The sequence below is a fragment of the Engystomops pustulosus genome, chromosome 5 (genome assembly GCF_040894005.1).
Source record: "Engystomops pustulosus chromosome 5, aEngPut4.maternal, whole genome shotgun sequence".
Classification (NCBI taxonomy): domain Eukaryota; kingdom Metazoa; phylum Chordata; class Amphibia; order Anura; family Leptodactylidae; genus Engystomops; species Engystomops pustulosus.
The window spans coordinates 191,623,503-191,643,991 of NC_092415.1; the positions used below are offsets into that span (position 1 = coordinate 191,623,503).

Consider the following 20,489-nt stretch of genomic DNA (forward strand, 5'->3'; position numbering starts at 1 on the left):
TTCCTTTCTTTGTCTTCAGATTGTTAGAGGACCCAATAATCACATGACAATTTAGACTCTAAGGTTTATAAATCAATTAAGGAGATGGAACAACTTGTGTAAATACATACTTGTAGAATTTTTATTTTTGTATCTTTTTCTTTCAATTCTTGATTAGATTTTTATATTCTGCTTTATTTTTGCTTATTAATAATTGCTTGGTTCCATGTGGTTCCATGTGTATTTGCCTTACTATAATTTAGGGGGGGGGGGGGTTGCCCAGAGAACCCAGATATAATATTAGGTAGGTGACTTTGTAACTGAAAAAAAAAAATGCTAAAGTTCCCAACTTGTTACTGCGCCATGCATGGGGTGGAGTGGATTTGTGCATAAATGTACAATTTTTTTTAAAAATCGAAAAATATCCATTAATCAATATGAAGTAAATATACTCGTGCATCATCGTTACCATATTGCAGGTTCTTCTCTATCAGACCTTTTCACTGTAGGTTATTCCCCAGCACTGGTCACATGTGTTTTCCTCCCGACCTGGAAATATTGGCAGGCAGACGATTTGGAAAATGAATGCCCCTTAACAAGCCATGGCTATGATTGGTTAGGGGGACACCCTGGCTAATCTTAGCCATGGCTAGTTGTTATGGGGCATCCATTTACAGTGTTGGCTGCTCTGAAGCCAATCCAGCAATATGTCCAATATCTCTAGCAAGTGTGCCCGAATGCCGAACCTACACTTCGGGTCCACCCATCATTAATCACATGTTCTCAGCTGTGTGTCTTACCATGTACAAGCCTGTTCTGCTCTGCTCCCACTCTGTTCTCTATTCACAGCAAGCATAACTACTATGTCAATAGACAATGCCGGTGTCAGGTGGTGGAAGGAAACTGCAGTAGTGAGGAGTATTAGACTGAGCTGTCTGCTGTGAGATGAATGGAGATGTGTCTGTGGGAAGGTAGAAGCAGTAGTGAGGAGTATTAGACTGAGCTGTCGGCTGTGAGATGAATGGAGATGTGTCTGTGGGAAGGAAGAAGCAGTAGTAAACAGTATTAGACTGAGCTGTCTGCTGTGAGATGAATGAAGATGTGTCTGTGGGAAGGAAAAAGCAGTAGTAAACAGTATTGGACTGAGCTGTCTGCTGTGAGATGAATGAAGATGTGTCTGTGGGAAGGAAAAAGCAGTAGTAAACAGTATTGGACTGAGCTGTCTGCTGTGAGATGAATGGAGATGTGTCTGTGGGAAGGTAGAAGCAGTAGTAAACAGTATTGGACTGAGCTGTCTGCTGTGAGATGAATGGAGATGTGTCTGTGGGAAGGTAGAAGCAGTAGTGAGGAGTATTAGACTGAGCTGTGTGCTGTGAGATGAATGGAGATGTGTCTGTGGGAAGGTAGAAGCAGTAGTAAACAGTATTAGACTGCGCTGTCTGCTGTGAGATGAATGGAGATGTGTCTGTGGGAAGGTAGAAGCAGTAGTGAGGAGTATTAAACTGAGCTGTCTGCTGTGAGATGAATGGAGATGTGTCTGTGGGAAGGTAGAAGCAGTAGTGAGGAGTATTAAACTGAGCTGTCTGCTGTGAGATGAATGGAGATGTGTCTGTGGGAAGGTAGAAGCAGTAGTGAGGAATATTAAACTGAGCTGTCTGCTGTGAGATGAATGGAGATGTGTCTGTGGGAAGGTAGAAGCAGTAGTGAGGAGTATTAGACTGAGCTGTCTGCTGTGAGATGAATGGAGATGTGTCTGGGAAGGAAAAAGCAGTAGTAAACAGTATTAGACTGAGCTGTCTGCTGTGAGATGAATGGAGATGTGTCTGTGGGAAGGAAGAAGCAGTAGTAAACAGTATTAGATGGAGCTGTCTGCTGTGAGATGAATGAAGATGTGTCTGTGGGAAGGTAGAAGCAGTAGTGAGGAGTATTAGACTGAGCTGTCTGCTGTGAGATGAATGGAGATGTGTCTGTGGGAAGGAAAAAGCAGTAGTAAACAGTATTAGACTGCGCTGTCTGCTGTGAGATGAATGGAGATGTGTCTGTGGGAAGGTATAAGCAGTAGTGAGGAGTATTAGACTGAGCTGTCTGCTGTGAGATGAATGGAGATGTGTCTGTGGGAAGGTAGAAGCAGTAGTGAGGAGTATTAGACTGAGCTGTCTGCTGTGAGATGAATGGAGATGTGTCTGTGGGAAGGTAGAAGCAGTAGTAAGGAGTATTAAACTGAGCTGTCTGCTGTGAGATGAATGGAGATGTGTCTGTGGGAAGGTAGAAACAGTAGTGAGGAGTATTAGACTGAGCTGTCTGCTGTGAGATGAATGGAGATGTGTCTGTGGGAAGGTAGAAGCAGTAGTAAACAGTATTAGACTGAGCTGTCTGCTGTGAGATGAATGGAGATGTGTATGTGGGAAGGTAGAAGCAGTAGTGAGGAGTATTAGACTGAACTGTCTGCTGTGAGATGAATGGAGATGTGTCTGTGGGAAGGTAGAAGCAGTAGTGAGGAGTATTAGACTGAGCTGTCTGCTGTGAGATGAATGGAGATGCGTCTGTGGGAAGGAAGAAGCAGTAGTGAGGAGTATTAGACTCCGCTGTCTGCTGTGAGATTGGAGGCTGTGTGGCTGAGCTTTTTTGAGCAGAGGCTTGGGTGTGATAGCGCGGGAGGAGACTGTCTGTCTGAATCTCACTCAGATGGATTTTAGTGAGAGAGTAAAATTCTTTTAGCCAATAGCCATAATGAAAGGCAATTGCCTTTCATTTTGGCTATTGGTTTAAACTAACAGGTAATAGCAGATTACCACTACACATTTGGGCAAGTGTCTAGGACAAAGATATTATTGGATTTAACTTTAAAAGTCAAATGCCCCATAAATAAGTAAAGTCTCTATCATTTGTTTTGTCCAATTCATAAACTTTTTGATGTCAATTGATGACAATTATCCACTGATACTGGAAGCGACAGGTTGGATCAGTTGTGCATTTTTAGTAAAAACACTTTTCTTGTTCGTCATTTTTTTTAAATTTATCTTCATTTTTGGGACATGTTTCCCTTCCTGTTTAAATAAGTGCAGACAGAATGGTAGAAAAACATCACTTTTGCAGACTGTTATTACCCCCTGAGCTTCAAAATCATAAGACGAGGCATGTCACACGTATCACGTGACTTTCGGGGCAGAAATTCCAGTAAATGAGTAGGTGATGCTTATCCAGCTCATCAGTGTTTGTGACTTTACCATCTCCAACTTTAGAGTGACGGAGAGTTTCACGGATCAGTGAAGTGATCCCAATTTCCCCAGATGTATAAAGTCAAGGTTTTATGCGCTTTAAAAAAGAGTTTTGACCTTCATGTAAATAAACTTTATTTGACTTTTTCCATTATGATGCTCTTATAAAGTCGCCATATGAAGAGCTGTATTAGATTGTCTTGATTATGGCGTAATTCGGTGACAGTGAATGCATCTCACCAGAACCAGATTTTTATTGTTGGCCCATATTAAAGCTTCCATGGTGGGTTTTCAATTATTATTTTGAGAAACCATCGTCAGTTCTTGTGTGAATTGGATCCCGGTAGGCCCTATATTGCACCTCTTCAATTTTAGGTCTGATGGGTGCATATATGTGTAGGGATATGTTACCCAAACGGGAAGGGGAGAAGAGGATGTAGCGTATCTGGGGTGTTAAGCGAAGTTTTGTCCCCTAATGTTCAGTTCTGTACAAAATGGAAGAGCAGGATATCTATAAGAGTCAATTGTATTGGTCATCGGAGGACAACGATACAGTCTTTTGCACACTAAGGGATGGTGGATTAGGAATGGTTAATAAAATACAATAACACAAAGTAAGCATGCATGTTAAATGTTTGAAGAATGCAAAGAATAATGTGTGGAATCTGTTTAATTCCTGTGAACTGTGTAACAAGTGTTAGAAGGTCCTAGGAATTTTGGTTTTCGAAAGATTAATTCCACCATAAAAAATGTATGAATGTAGAATTTCCAGAAGAGCTGCAGGAGAGGGGATAACCAGCTGATCTGTGGGGGTCCGATGTGCTGCAACCACTACAGCGCATGATAAGGGGACCCGCAGCTCTCCAGTAAACAGGGATCCAGTTCTCATTAATTGGTGGAGCGCGCTATTGAGCATAACATAAGCAGTCAAGCACAGAGCCCTGCTATCGCCAACCACTCCTATGGACAGTGAATGGAGCGGCAGAAAACACAACTCATCCTTCCTCTTACAAATAGTGAGAATGGGATCAACCTTTTCTGTAGAACTGGGATCCGCATACGATCTGGTGGGGGGGTCCCAGCAGTAGGCCCACCGCTAATCAGTCACTTAAAGGGAACCTGTGCTATTTTTATCAAGGGACAAGTTACTATAGACAAAGTATTGTATATGCTAAAAAAAAGTCTGTGTTAGGCTACATGCACACAATGTATGCCCGCCGTACCGTAGTATGGCAGACATACATCGGCGCTGCGGAGAGGAGCAGGGGATGAGTGCAGCTCACCCCCGCCCTCTGCAAAGGGCTATACAGCGCACGGCGCACGACATGTCCTATCTTTCTACGGGCTATGGAGCGGTACAGTGCCGCACATGAGCCCATAGAAGTGTATGTCAGCCGTATATACGTCCCCCATACATGTGTGTGAATGCAGCCTTAGGCTACATTCAGACATGCATGTGCCCGCCGTGCCGTAGCATGGCGGGCACACGTCAGCGCCGGGGAGAGGAGGAGGAGGTGAGCGCCGCTCACCCCCGCCCCTCTCCATAGGGATATATGGCATCCTATCTTTTCACAGCTAGGGAACGGTGCGGCACTGTACCGCTCCCGGACGGCACCGCACGCCCAATGCAAACCTATGGGGGACTTATATACAACGCCGTATATACGTCCCCCATATGACCGTCGGCTGGCTGCAGAGGAAAATTTAAAAAGACAACTTCCATCTGCTCTATAATATATTCACTGCACTCCTGACTCCTGCCCCTCCACCCCGTTCGATATCCTGTTTTTGCAGTGAGATGCCAGAGGGAGAGATTGTCCGACTTGTCTGACAAGTCATCAGGAGGGAGACAGGAGCTAGCAGCGACAAGTAGAGCAGTGAATATATATCATAGAGCAGACAGGAGTTGTCATTTGAAATTTTCCTCTCCGGGACTCAGGCTGAAGCATTTGGCAGGGAGCCAGGTCAAATTTCACATACTCTATTTCAAACACAGACATTTAAAAAGAATACATATTTGGCAAATACAGTACTTTGTCTATAGCAACCTGTCCTCTGAATAAAATAGCACTCTGGTGACGAGTTCCCTTTAAATATGTTGGACAAATCCTTTAAATTGGTCTTGTACCAGATATTCTGGTACTCATGGAGTTTCTTTGTCTAACCCAATACTCTCATGAAATCAGTATTGTATGGATGACCGCCAATATGCATTTGAAGAGCTCTACAGTCAAGTATCAGTCCTGAGTTTTCATGACAGCCTGGCACCGCCCACTTGGCAGTCAAGCACCTAATTAGTGTATTGAGTGACCTTTATTTTCCAGGGGTCTTGTTGTTCTAGTAGTGGCAAGTGACAACGTGTTTTCAATGCCCTTCATGCCGGAGGTGTATGCGTTATGCTTTACTATAGCTACATAATCCCATCATTCTGCCTCCATGACATCGGATACTACACATGTACCGCTAGGAAACAGGAGATTCCTCATATGTTTCTTAGAGACAGCAGTGGCTACAATATTACATGATGTAGGAGTAAGAATCTATATCTGTATATTCCCCTGTGTCCCCACATTGTTAGTTATCCCCTGGAGTCTTCCAGAGTAATACTATCAAAACCGCTCGCCCCTTGTTAAATATTAAGGATTTACAATATTCTAATTGTATCCTCTCCTCTACAATCTATTCTTAATGCAGCATCCAGGCTCGTCTTTCAGACCAAATGCTACACGGATGCCTCCAGTCTGTGCCAATCACTGCACTGGCTGCCCGTCTCCTTCCGTATTCACTTTAAAATAATAACCCTCATCCACAAAGCTCTGCATAATGCTGCACCTCTCATCTCAGTCTATCGCCCTTCCCGTGCCAGTGATATCAGATTAATTTCTACCTTAATTTGAACCTCTCACTCACAACTCCAGTACTTCTCCCTGGCTGCACCAATTCTCTGGAATGCCCTTCCCCGGACTCTCAAACTAAAACCCATCCTCCAAAGCTTCAAACATGCTCTTAAAACCCATCTCCTTAGCCAGATCTATCACACTTGCTAACTGCATGAAACGTCAACTCTCCCTTTACTAATCCATCCTATGTTCTATCTCCCATCTGTTATTTGGCAAAAAGCAGTTATATTTACCAAGCTCCAGGCTTCTCTGCAGTCTATTTCACCTTGGACCCTGTAAATAAGATGGCGGCTGATGGCTGGTATAAGAAGCAGAATTTTTATTTATTAAATTAAATTATTTTATATTGTTCCCTTTTAAAGAATGGCAGGACCATTATACAACCTCTTGTGTCACTCCCTCATCCTCATAGACTGTAAGCTCTTGTGTCATACCCTGATCCTCATAGACTGTAGGCTCTTGTGTCACCCCTCATCCTCATAGACGGTAAGCTCTTGTGTCACCCCTTCATCCTCATAGATTGTAAGCTCTTATGTCACCCCCTCATCCTCATAGACTGTAAGCTCTTGTGTCACCCCCTCATCCTCATAGACTGTAAGCTCTTGTGTCCCCCTCATCCTCATAGACTGTAAGCTCTTGTGTCCCCTCCTCATCCTCATAGACTGTAAGCTCTTGTGTTACCCCCTCATCCTCATAGACTGTAAGCTCTTGTGTCACCCCTCATCCTCATAGACTGTAAGCTCTTGTGTCACCCTTCATCCTCATAGACTGTAAGCTCTTGTGTCACCCCCTCATCCTCATAGACTGTAAGCTCTTGTGTCACCCCCTCATCCTCATAGACTGTAAGCTCTTGTGCCCCCCCCCCTCATCCTCAGACTGTAAGCTCTTGTGTCCCCCCTCATCCTCATAGACTGTAAGCTCTTGTGTCCCCCTCATCCTCATAGACTGTAAGCTCTTGTGTCACCCCCTCATCCTCATAGACCAGTGGTGGCGAACCTATGGCACGGGTGCCAGAGGTGGCACTCAGAGCCCTCTTTGTGGGCACCCAGGCCATCACCAGAGAGGACTCCAGGTATCTTCCTGCAGTCCCAGACAGCCCAGGACTTGCTGTGCAAGGAGCTATTTTAAAGTGACAGTACTACTTGGGACTACTGGAGGAGGGGGAAGGTGTGGACAGATCTGGATTATCATTGTAGCTCCTTCTCCGGCCCTGACAATTCTTCCTGTTTATGGGACCCTGGAGGGAAGCTACAATGATCATCCAAATTTCTTTTATTTTCTTCTTTTATTGGTGTTCCCCAGGGTGCTGATATGAATGAAAGCTGTGACAGAGCAGGGAGTACAAATCACAAATTACATTTCTGTGTTGCCATCGATAAATAAGTGGGCTTTGGTTGTAGTTTGGGCACTTGGTCTCTAAAAGCTTCGCCATCACTGTCATAGACTGTAAGCTCTTGTGTCACCCCCTAATCCTCATAGACTGTAAGCTCTTGTGTCACCCCCTCATCCTCATAGACTGTAAGCTCTTGTGTCACCCATCATCCTCATAGACTGTAAACTCTTGTGTCACCCCCTCATCCTCATAGACTGTAAGCTCTTGTGTCACCCCCTCATCCTCATAGACTGTAAGCTCTTGTGTCACCCATCATCCTCATAGACTGTAAACTCTTGTGTCACCCCCTCATCCTCATAGACTGTAAGCTCTTGTGTCACCCCCTCATCCTCATAGACTGTAAGCTCTAGTGTCACCTCCTCATCATCATAGACTGTAAGCTCTTGTGTCACCCCCTCATCCTCATAGACTGTAAGCTCTTGTGTCACCCCCTCATCCTCATAGACTGTAAGCTCTTGTGTCACCCCCTCATCCTCATAGACTGTAAGCTCTTGTGTCACCCATCATCCTCATAGACTGTAAACTCTTGTGTCACCCCCTCATCCTCATAGACTGTAAGCTCTTGTGTCACCTCCTCATCCTCATAGACTGTAAGCTCTTGTGTCACCTCCTCATCCTCATAGACTGTAAGCTCTTGTGTCCCCCTCATCCTCATAGACTGTAAGCTCTTGTGTCACCCCCTCATCCTCATAGACTGTAAGCTCTTGTGAGCAGGCCCCTCACTCCTATTGTTCCATATGACTGTTTGCACTCTATAATGTAATATTATATTTGTATATGTCCCCTATGATTTGTAAAGCGCTACAGAATTTGATGGCGCTATATAAATAAAGATTGTTGTTGTTATTATTATTGTTATTATTATTATTATTATTATCCCATTGTGTCTTTCCAATATTTACATATCCTTGATCTAAGACTCTGCAGCCAAGAGTCAATTTCAAGATAATTTAGTGAGACTATTATTCCAGATTGGACAAGCTTGAGGCTGGTGCCCTAGGATCATCCGCCCGGCATCCTGAAGACTCTCTCTATCCGTTTGCTTTAATCTTTTTGAAGTGTAATTTGACCTGTGCATTTACAAGCAATCTGTCCCTGCAATCCTGCTTTCATCTTCTGCTGAGGATTATGGACTCACCTGCCACCTGGTGGACATCGGAGGATACATGCCGGTCACTTGCTGCGGTCCCCGTGCAGTCCTCTCACAAGCCTCGCTTGCGCACAGTAGGCTGATTGTATGAAGTGCAGCAGTCTATGAATATGTATGAGGCCACTAATGCAGCTGTGTAAGTAATAGGCGCGTCAAAGCAACGTAGCGTCTCTTAATGGAAACAAGTCCGATGGAATGAAGTGCCGGATCCTGGAAGATTAACACGTACAAGTATAGGAGTATTCAGCGCCTATATAATCCATATATACAAACTGCGCTGATCACTAATCTGACCGAAGGCACGAAAATCTGATATATGTGAAAATTCATGTAGTTATTAGTCGTTACTGATTTGTGGGGAAAGTCATAAGAAATTAGATATCTGTCCATATTTTATTTTATAATATTGTAATTATAGTAATCTATAATTTTGGAGAAAGTTTAGCCTTCACAAAATAATAGGTAAGATTATCCATAGAAAGAAAAATAATACACAGGTCAATTTTAAGATTAAGATATTTTTTTTTTATATTAAGCACGTTCTTTATGAAATTTTGACATCCAAAACATTCAACAGTATCTCCGTCTTTGTTTCTTTGTTTCAATAACTCAGAACCCCCCCCCCCTCCCAAAAAACACCACATTAAAGGACATTTACCACCAGGATGAAGTATTGTAAACCAAGCACACTGACATACAGGTGTGTGACCCCTCTGGCAGGATCTGCTCTTTCTTTTAAATTCCTATGCCCTAGTTTTTACATAAAAAGGGTTTTAAAATCATACAAATGAGTCGAGGGGCTCTGGGTTCCACAGGTATTAATTGGGCCTGGAGCCCGTCAGGCTCATTTGCATAATTTTAAAGCCTTTTTTTCTCTAAAACAAGGACATAAGAAGCTTAAAGAAGAGCAGATCTTGGTTTACCTTCATGCTGGTGGTAGATGTGCTTTTACCAACTATTAACAAAATGGGGCACATTTATTAACGGCCCAATTTGCGGTTTTCCGTCAGGTTTTGGTATTTTTTCTGTTTTGCGCCGAATTCCGCCGGGATTTTGGCGCACGCGATCGGATTTCGGTGCAATCGTGCGGGGTTGCATGCAACGGAAATCGGGGGGTGTGGCCGTCGTAAAAACCTGACGGATTCTTAAAAACCGCCGTGTTTTAAAAAAAAATAAAATTAGTCGCACGCGCCATACTTACATGCACCAGGAAGAGATCAGTGAACTCCGATGCACCTCCGCGCCGATGGACCTCGGCGCAGCAGCGACATCTGGTGGACATCGGGTGCAGGACCTTCATGAATCGCCGGAAGACCCGAACGCTCGTCGGAGAAGCCGCCGCTGGAACGCGAATGGACCGGGTAAGTAAATGTGCCCCAATGTCTCTTTTGTGTTTGATATATCATTATGTATTTGGATTTTCTGTTTTTATTGCAAATTTTACAATAACCATCGGCTTCCAAATATATGTGTTCTGATCTGCTTTTTTACCCATACTATTCCTGGTCTAAGTATTCCTAGTGTCTGACCTAGGAGCACAGAAAATGTGTCACTGTATAACCTTTATAAGTTGCAGCCTCAAATTACAGATACAATTGTATCAGCTTATCCTATTTTTGTATAACTGGTAAATTATTCACTGAAATCTCTGCTTCAAACATGGGGTGGCGTCACTTGCAGCTTCAGTGTATGCATACACAGCTGATTCTCAATCATTGATTAAGGGCTCCTATGGGACTCCTGCCTAGCACCCAGGGCAAGTCCGGAGACTTAAGCCCAGAGCTGAGATCCACCACCAGGGCTCCATTTTTACCAGCTCAGCCTGAAGCTACTACCATGCTGCTTGTAACCTTCCTGTGGACCAGGAATACACAGGTGACTCTCAATCATTGATTAGGGCCGCCTATGGGACTCTTTGCAAAGAAACAGCATGAATTTCACTGAATACATTGCTGTTATACAGCATCTTTTTTTTCCGTAGAACCATATACCTGGTCAGCTCCTCCTGAACTTACTTCACATTGAATTAAATTTACAATTCCCTTTCAGGACAATCCCTCTAAATGAAAGACAGGATAAGATCTACAGCTGATGAAATTGTGTGTGCCTATTGAAACGGGCTATACCAAGTATGATTCTTTTGGGTAGGGGATAACAATCTGGTGATTCCGACAGCTGGGACCTCACTGATCACAAGAACAGACCCCTGAAATTCTGAGGAACGGGGGTCCAATTCTAGCTAATTGAACAAAGCGTCAGGTCGGTCATACATCCAGCCGCTCCATTCAAGATGATGGGAGCAGTTAGAAATTGCTGAGCACAGCTCTCAGCTTCATCCAGCAACCTCATATACTGTAAATGGGAGCCCTGTGCTCAGCAATTACTGACCATTCCTATTGTAGCGGCTGGATGCACGCTTAATCTGCTGGACCTTCAAACAGTGAGAAGGGGACTCCCATTCTTGTGATCAGTGGGAGTTCCCAGCAGTCAGACCTTGTATGTTCTATCCTATGTATAGAGAATAACAACGATACTTGGTACAACCCCTTTAAGGTCATCTTGAGCTTTATGTAGTATAATATACAGTCTAGTAATTCTTTATTTTAATTTTTTTACAGAACTCCCTGACCCGGTATGCCCCTTTAGCTAATGATTCTCAGGCTCGCAGTGGGGCTAGGTTTCATACTTCATGTGACAAGAGGTATATTATCAAAACTATCACAAGTGAAGATGTGGCCGAGATGCACAATATACTAAAGAAATACCACCAGGTAGGTCCAGTGAATAGAAGCTGTGATTATGAGAAATTACTGCACGATGTGCTGGACTTGTCACTAAGATATTATTCGTACTAACCTCATTGAGGTGGAGGGTCATGTGATTTCTATCTCTCCATGAACAATCGCCCTGCCAGGACATTATGATGGTATACATGAATATAAGATTTAGGTCCTGACAGGGGGATTGTTCACGGACAGAGATCACATGACCCTCTGTCTACGGCCCTTTGTATGGTCAGGAATCTCTGGCTGATGAAGTAAAAAAATAAAGGAAGCTTCACTTTACATATCAATAAAGCAGAGCAGAACTTCTAATAGATGTATATTGGTAAATTACCTTATATCTTAGCCCCGCCCCACACTTACACACATATTAAAAAAAAAACAGCTAACCACTTTAAAGGTGTTAAAGGAGACCCACCGAGTCGATGGACCTGTGGTTTAGGGTCCCAAATCGACATGTTAAAAAAATTAAAAGGTCAACTTTTATATTTACCAATGAATGACTGCGGAGTGAGCCAAAAGCAGGTGTGGATAATAAGTGAGGATCAGCATTGAGAAAAGTTACTCCTCATCTATTTTCACTCCACTCCTGGCTTGGACATCAAAACTGCATCTGAAAAACTGAACGTGTGAATGCACCCTAAGACTACGCAGGCTTCACTTGTAGTCTGTTACCATGGCAAAGCATAGGCTTACATTAAAACTGTGCACACAAAATGTCATTTTATAATTTAATTTTGGAGGCAGTGGAGCAAAAGATATAAGGTTACGACGGACATTGGCTTTAAATAAGATTAATGCCAAAAATGACTTAGTGTTTTTCACTCGAATTTATAATTTTCATAAAGTAGGACAAAAAAAATTGGGGATTTATGAATTTAGGATAAGACTTAGAAACCGGAGACTTGGGGATTTATAAAGCAGAGTTCTTCCTCAGTGCATACAGTTGCATTAATTTACACCATGAAACATGTATCCGGACACCTGAGAATCCTCTTCCTGGATCGGTAGTAACCTGGGTTTTCAGAAAACAATGTTAATTCTGCCGGCTCAGAAGTAGTCATTTGTTTCAAGGACTTGGACAATGTTCTCTCGAGATATAAATAATGTATGTAAAAAGAATCTATATATTCAGGACAACGCGGCTTATTGTGTGCAGTGGAAAGTGGTCCGCTCTTAATAAGCTCTCAGAGCCCCCACTGTGCGCATTTAGGATGGAAAATGTGCTGAGTTCATCATCTGCTGGCTTCACTAATATGATGAAAACAGGCTGGAGCACACCAGAGGTCGTTTATCATGGTAAAATTTAACAGTGCGTGTTTTATGTGCGCTTAATTGCTTGATATATTATATGGAGTTTAAAGGGACGCTCCGCTTTCAGAATGCTCTTTATTGTTTACAACATGATTGCAATCTTCTATCGAGAAACGGGCTACAAGTCTGGATCCACCAGTGCTGCAAATTATACTAAATGTAATGGGATTTATCTGTTAATATACAGCGATCATAAAAGGCTATTCCATCAGAGCGATTGTCCTACTATTTTACTTATCCGCTTTAATAGAAGATACATTACTGATCACTGGGCGGTCTTACATTGAAATTCCTGATTACCCCTCTCACACAGTGATTGACAGTGAGAGTCCTGATTACCCTACCCACACACAGTGATTGGCAGTGAGAGTTCTGATTACTCCGCCCACAAATAGTGATTGACAGTGAGAGTCCTGATTATTCTGCCCACACACAGTGATTGGCACTAAGAGTCCTGATTACTCCACCCACACACAGTGATTGGCACTGAGTCCTGATTATCCTGCCCACACTCAGTGATTGACTGTGAGAGTTCTGATTACTTTGCCCACACATAGTAATTGACAGTGAGAGTCCTGATTACCCCACCCACACACAGTGATTGGCACTGAGAGTCCTGAATACTCCACCCACACACAGAGATTGGCAGTGAGAGTCCTGATTACTCCACCCCCACACAGTGATTGGCAGTGAGAGTCCTGATTACCTCGCCCACACACAGTGATTGACAGTGAGAGTCCTGATTACCACGACCACTCAGTGATTGACAGTGAGAGGCCTGATTACTCCGCCCACAAATAGTGATTGACAGTGAGAGTCCTGATTACCCTGCCCACACACAGTGATTGACAGTGAGAGTCCTGATTACTCCTCCCTCACACAGTGATTGACAGTGAGAGTCCTCATTACTCCTCCCACACACAGTGATTGGCAGTGAGAGTCCTGATTACCACGCCCACACACAGTGGTTGACAGTGACAGTCCTGATTGCTCCACCCACACTCAGTGATTGACAGTGAGAGTTCTGATTACTCCACCAACACACAGTGAGAGTCCTGGTTACCCCGCCCACACACAGTGATGGACAGTGAGAGTTCTGATTACTCCACCAGCACACAGTGAGAGTCCTGATTACACTCAGTCATTGGTATTGTCGAGTAAAAATATGTAAAATGTATTGCTTGAAGAAAAATTTTACTTTATAATCACTTATGGAATCATTCACAATCCAAATTCCATTATTTCTTTTATGATCTTTTGATTATTTTCAGTCATTTTAATTTATCGGTTAATAATATAATTTTGAAATCTGTTGTTTACATAAAGTGATCTACTTAATTACTGTATCTACACTCAAGCTTTATAAGACTTATCATCTTGTAATGTTTTGTCTTTGCGTAGTTCATTGTGGAATGCCATGGAAATACTCTCCTTCCACAATTTTTGGGCATGTATCGACTAAACGTGGATGGTGTAGAGACGTATATGATAGTCACAAGAAACGTATTTAGCCATCGACTTTCTGTGTATAGGAAATATGACTTAAAGGTAAGTACCATATTTGTATAGTAAGGAACTATGAATGGCTCAGTTGTGAGTCTGTAATTCTAAAAAATCTGTTGTGTTAATAAAAGGTTATGTCAACCAACAAACCCTTTGATTCTTATGTGTTATAGACATGCACCATTCCTCTCCACAGAACTGAATATAGGTTTCAAAGATAGCCGAACTTCTGGTGCCCCCATAGTTGGAACCCCTTGGCCCTCTTGTTTGTCAGTAGTTAAAGGGGTTGTCTCAACTTCTAAAGTTATCCTCTATCCACCAGATAGGGCACGATATTCGGATGGATTGCTGGGACCCTATTCTTGATGGAGCAGCAGGTCGAGTATGTGTCCAACTGCTCCATTCAATTGTACGGCACAGCACCCCCATAGACTGTGAAAGGGAGTGTCTGAGATAGCGCTATGTTCGGATATTTCCATTTCTCCCATACAATTCTCGTTGATGGGTGGACTGTGAGGGTGCATGCCCGTCCTGCCACTCTCCCAATTAGTGAGAACAGGACCTGTGGGTCCATTATTCGTGATCGATCAGGTCCCAGCAGTTGGACCCTCAACATTCAGCACTTATCCTGTGGAAGGTAACTTTAACAGTTGGGACAACCCCTTTAATACAAAGTATATTACCTTACCTTTAACAGCGGGTGCACCTCCAACAGCAAAAATTTAGATCGGACTGTGGCGTTGTGAGTGGGAATTGTGGGAATTGTACTGACTCTATCTCTGCCTGTCTCCTCTTGGATATGTCTTTATAATATTTATAAAATAGCAGAAATAATATGAGATTTATAAATTTGGGATTAGCCTTGGAAACATGAGACTTGGGAATTTATAAAACATAAGAGATGTTTTAATTTAGAGATGAATTAATTACACTTTGTATCAGAAACCTGTATCATAAAATTCTGATCAACTTGTGGGGCCCGACCAATGGCGAGAACAAGCCCCCCCCCCCCAGCAGTCCTGAGAACGGGTGTGACATTCTTACTAGTTGATGGAGCTGCAGTTCAAGCTTGAGTCATACTTCTCAATTCTGCTAAACTATCTTGGGCAAGCCTGTATTTTTATTTTGAATATTAATTATATGAATAGTATTAATATCTATATATCTTTCTAGAAGTTAATCCATGGGCTCCTTTCTTCTAAGAATCTACTTTTAAAATTATGCTAATGAGTCTAAAGGGCTCCTGGGGGTGTTTTCAAAGAGAATGGCTCCTGAAGGTGTTACTGCCCTACAGTTTCACCTGCTGTTACACTGTCTCCCCTTCCCCCCTGCTCCCTCACACTTCCCTCTTACCCACTCTTCTTCATGTAATGTCACTGCAGCAGTTTCAGCACACTGTGTGAGAGACTCTAGTAACACCTCCAGGAGCCCTTTTGGTGCATTAGCATAATTTTAAAAGTTTATTTTTGAAGGAAGGAGGCTATGGATAACAAATATTAGAAGATTAGCACAGTTACGGTGCCTGGATCTATGAGTAAGTGTCTCTTGTTTATCATGATGGATTTTGATGGTAGATTTCCTGGACTTCACATCCATTAGTCATATGGCTTGCAGCAGCAATACCAAGAACAGCCACTATACTATGTATGGCACTGTGCTTGGACTGAGTCCGAATGTTGTGATCAGTACAAGGGGCTGATTGGTGAGGATTCAGGATGTTGACTGATAAATATTTGCATAAATCCTTGGAGTCCCAATCAGTAAGTGGGTAACAATCTTGCTGATTGGAGTGCGTGTAGCCAGGAATCAATCTCGTGGTGTCTCCTCTGTAACGGAGGGTTTTCTCATGTGGAATTTTCCTGCAATCAAGCAGCGACATATTCTCTGTGCAGATATCTGACAGACGGGGATTGTGCGCCGTGACGCTGCTTTATTCTGCAATCAGCACTTGATGTTCAGTTCAACTTTTTGAGAAGTTTATGAATTATTCATAGAATCCGTCTCCAATCCTTGTCCTACAAATGATGATTTATTCTCATCAAAGATTTCTATATGAAGATTACAAGTTGAAGTGACCTTTACTATTAAGTCATTCTAAGGCTTATAATGATTCCTCTGTCTAGTGTAGATGTATTTTAATGGTCACTTTGAACATAATGAGACAATGAATTAAAGGCTCTTTATATCCCATTTAAAGGAAATTTGTGAGGAGAAAATGACCTATTTTCGAACAACGTTCAACATATGTTAAATATATATTTTTTAATTTTTCTATGCCGCAGTTACTTGATTTATATCACAAACAGGATTACACCTCTATATACAAACACCCCCCCCCCCTCCCTGTACAATGACCTCTATATAGATGACACTGAACCATCATTACATCACTACTGACAATAGATGATGTCACAGCTTATCTCCTCCCCCTCCCTGTACAATTACCTCTATATAGATAACACTGACCCATCATTACATCACTACTGACAATAGATGATGTCACAGCTTATCTCCTCCCCTCCCTGTACAATTACCTCTATATAGATAACACTGACCCATCATTACATCACTACTGACAATAGATGATGTCACAGCTTATCTCCTCCCCCTCCCTGTACAATGACCTCTATATAGATAACACTGACCATATTCATGATGGGGCGCTCCCCTCTCCTCACCCCTCCCACAACATAGGCCAGCGGTGACTGGGCTTCATGCAGTAGTCACCGCCTCCTAGTCCCACCCCCTCATGAATACGCCAGACCACTGAAAGCTTGGTCCGACGTTCCAAGGCTATGGCAATGCAGTGTCTGCTAGCTTTATCGGAGGGTCCTGATCAAGCTAGAAGTTTAACACTACTAATACGGGGGTAGCACTAGGAGCCGCTTAGCTTCTAGAGCGTTTTTTAAGGGTGAGGGGTCCTCTTTAATATGTCATCCCTCTGTGTTCATAAGGAAATAATAATTTTTAATTATTATTATAATATAAATATTATGGTAATATATTTTACAGTGGATTTTCCTCTATAGTAAATAATTAGACCTATTATTCTAGGATGTCAAAATGTAATAATGTATTAACTGCTTACCTTTTGTTGTACAGGGATCTACTGTGGCCAGAGAAGCCAGCGACAAAGAGAAGGTATTGTACTCACTATATTTTTGGGGAATTATTGTAATATGATCAGGTATCTCGGATAACTGTCATTTGAGAAAACATTTGGTGACAAATCCTCATAAATATAGCAGATCTTACCTGTAGGTAAGCAGATGGTTATTCCTCGGAATGGGGTATCAATATTTGATCAGTCGGGGTAGTGGGGTGCACCAATCAGCTGTCTGGGACCAGCATTGGTCCTGTTTATTGGTGACTTGTGCCGTAGTTGCTGGTTTGGCTCCCATTGAACTTAGTGGGGGAAGTCCATGCTTGAGTTGTCTCTTTTTGATGTTCTGTGACCGAGTAATACGCTGCCCCCTCAGGGTGCACGAGGTATAACACCATTCTGTCTATAGTGTTCATTAGATTTAGCACATATAAGACAATATACCAGGGTAAGTACAATACCCTTATAGGATTACTCTTATTGTACTTGTTCTTGTTAAATTTTTCTAAGCCATAGGTCACGTGACCCACTAGCAGCCATTAGTGGGTCTTCTGACATCCCTTGTCCTATTGACTTCTGGAGGGTTAGACGGTCATGCGGCCATTACTGAAGGCAAACTCCTATGCGCCAAGAACATCCCCTCACCCCTCCAACCAGAACATGGGAGAAGTTTGTACAGAGAACCGACCCACGATCCACTAGAAGTAGACCAGGCATATGATGTCCCAAAAATTCCTGAAGGCGGATACCCTAAAGATCACTCGACCTGCCTCTCCTATGGGCAGAAGTAGAAAGTTTACCAGGTTAAGAACCTGTTCTTACCCAGCTAAACTTTCTTATATGTTGCCACACCAGTCTTAGTTGCAAGTCACCCTTATGTCACCCCAGGAGAGATTGAAGGAGATTGCAATGAACTTTAATTTTTCAGATGTACCCTAGTTCAAAGTAAGAAATCTTTAGAATTGGGTGAACTTATCCTTTTTTTTAAAGCTTGACTTTTATATCACTTTGTAGAAGAAGAACCACATGGATGTACAGAAAGTCCACGGGTTACGTGCAGTGTAGGTTATGTAGCTTTGTTCTTAAGTTGAATTTGTATGTAAGTCGGAACTGTATATTTTATAATTGTAGCCCCAGCCAGAATTTTTTTGGTCTCTGGGACAATTGGATTTTAAAAATGTCATAAGAACCAGGATTAACAATAAAGCTTATTTCCAGACACCTGTGATAACTGTTACAGCTGATTATTGTAGCCTAAGGCTAAAGTACAGTAATTACCAACATCCAGAGGTCCGTGTGTAACTAGGGGTCGTCTGTAAGTCGGGTGTTCCCGCCTGTATATAGGGAATTCTGTAAACTTCCCATTACAGCACTGTAATCCATCTAGTACCACATCTTCATGTGCTTCAGAAAGCGATTGTGATTGGTTGTTGAGTTGTTTTCCTGCGCACATGTTCCCCTGTCCGTACCCATATGATACGCAACATTGTATTGTGTATTTATTGCTCACTGTCTCAAAATCTGCGCTTCATCTTCTCCGACCTCCTACAGTTGACACATTCTTGCATCTGTTTTGACTTTTTCCCTTCCCCCCCCAGAAGATTCATTGTTCATTGATAGGACATCACTCAGGAAGCCATTGCTCAGACAGATTAGTCTTCTCCCCGGCATGTGAGGAAGCACTTAGCTCCCCGGTGGCCTGCCTTTTTCAAAGAGGAGGTGCAGCTCCAGTATGGTATAAAATTAGTGGTTTTAGTTCAGCTAACTTCTTTTTTAGTACTGACAGTCTGGGCACGGTGCCAGGACATCAGAAGTCAGCTGCTCAGCCGAGAATTGAAAATGGAATAAAGTCTAGGAAAATAAAAGACGATTATAGACAGGACACATTCCCCCAGGATGCAACATCTCACTAAATTTATTGTATTGCTGCTGCTAACAGTGCAAACACATATTTTTATCCAATCAGTGCATGTGATTGCTTGTAAATGGCCTGTTCCCTGCAGAATTGAGCTCGCCTACAGTTATTGAATCTAAATATATGAGGAAATAACCCATCCATTAACATAATGATAACTGCTTGATGACAAGGGTTTCTTCTGATTCCACTCTAGTGATCCAGTCCTCTGAAGTCGCCTAGTTCATGCCCTTGAGGAGTACAGTGTAAATTTGTATTGCTTCAATGTGCCTAAAACAACAACACAACACAAAAAATGTAATTTTGCGCCTAAAACCTTAATGTATAACTGAATAGCTGGGTGTGTACCTGAAGAATAACAATATTTTTAGTAATAATGGCACTGGTAATCTTCAGTAATACCCTCAGCACGTCTCCAGGACTTCTCCTGAGCCGCACCAATTCTCTGGAATGCCCTACCCCGGACTATCAGACTAATACCCAATGTGCAAAGTTTCAAACATGCTCTGAAAGCCCATCTCTTTAGGCAGCGTATTACACTCAGAAACTACATGAAATGTTAATTCTCTCTTTACTAACCCATCCTGTGTCCTCCTGTTTGTTATACGGCAAACATCAGAAACCAAGCTCCCGGCTTCTCTGCTGTCACATTCACTTTGGACTCTGTATATAAGATACGGCTGATAGCTGGTTCAAGCAGCAGCATTATTAGTTATTAAATTATTTTATTCTGTTCCCTTATAAAGAATGGCTGGACCATTATACAAGCGTTTGTACCTCATGTGTCACCCCCTCATCCTCATAGACTGTAAGCTCTTGTGTCACCCCCTCATCCTCATAGACTGTAAGCTCTTGTGTCACCCCCTCATCCTCATAGACTGTAAGCTCTTGTGTCACCCCCTCATCCTCATAGACTGTAAGCTCTTGTGTCACCCCCTCATCCTCATAGACTGTAAGCTCTTGTGTCACCCCCTCATCCTCATAGACTGTAAGCTCTTGTGTCACCCCCTCATCCTCATAGACTGTAAGCTCTTGTGTCACCCCTCATCCTCATAGACTGTTAGCTCTTGTGTCACCCCCTCATCCTCATAGACTGTAAGCTCTTGTGTCACCCCCTCATCCTCATAGACTGTAAGCTCTTGTGTCACCCCCTCATCCTCATAGACTGTAAGCTCTTGTGTCACCCCCTCATCCTCATAGACTGTAAGCTCTTGTGTCACCCCCTCATCCT

General features: G+C 42.7%; 1 protein-coding gene across 1 annotated transcript in view; it reads left to right on the forward strand.

The window, feature by feature from the left end:
- The window catches only part of PIP4K2A (phosphatidylinositol-5-phosphate 4-kinase type 2 alpha), a 97,432-nt gene that overhangs the window by 70,243 nt on the left and 6,700 nt on the right, over positions 1-20,489 (forward strand). Inside the window, exons 5-7 of the mRNA XM_072154174.1 lie at positions 11,259-11,411; positions 14,139-14,285; positions 17,343-17,381. Coding sequence (XP_072010275.1) covers positions 11,259-11,411; positions 14,139-14,285; positions 17,343-17,381 — 339 coding nt within the window. The remainder of the gene's footprint in view (positions 1-11,258; positions 11,412-14,138; positions 14,286-17,342; positions 17,382-20,489) is intronic.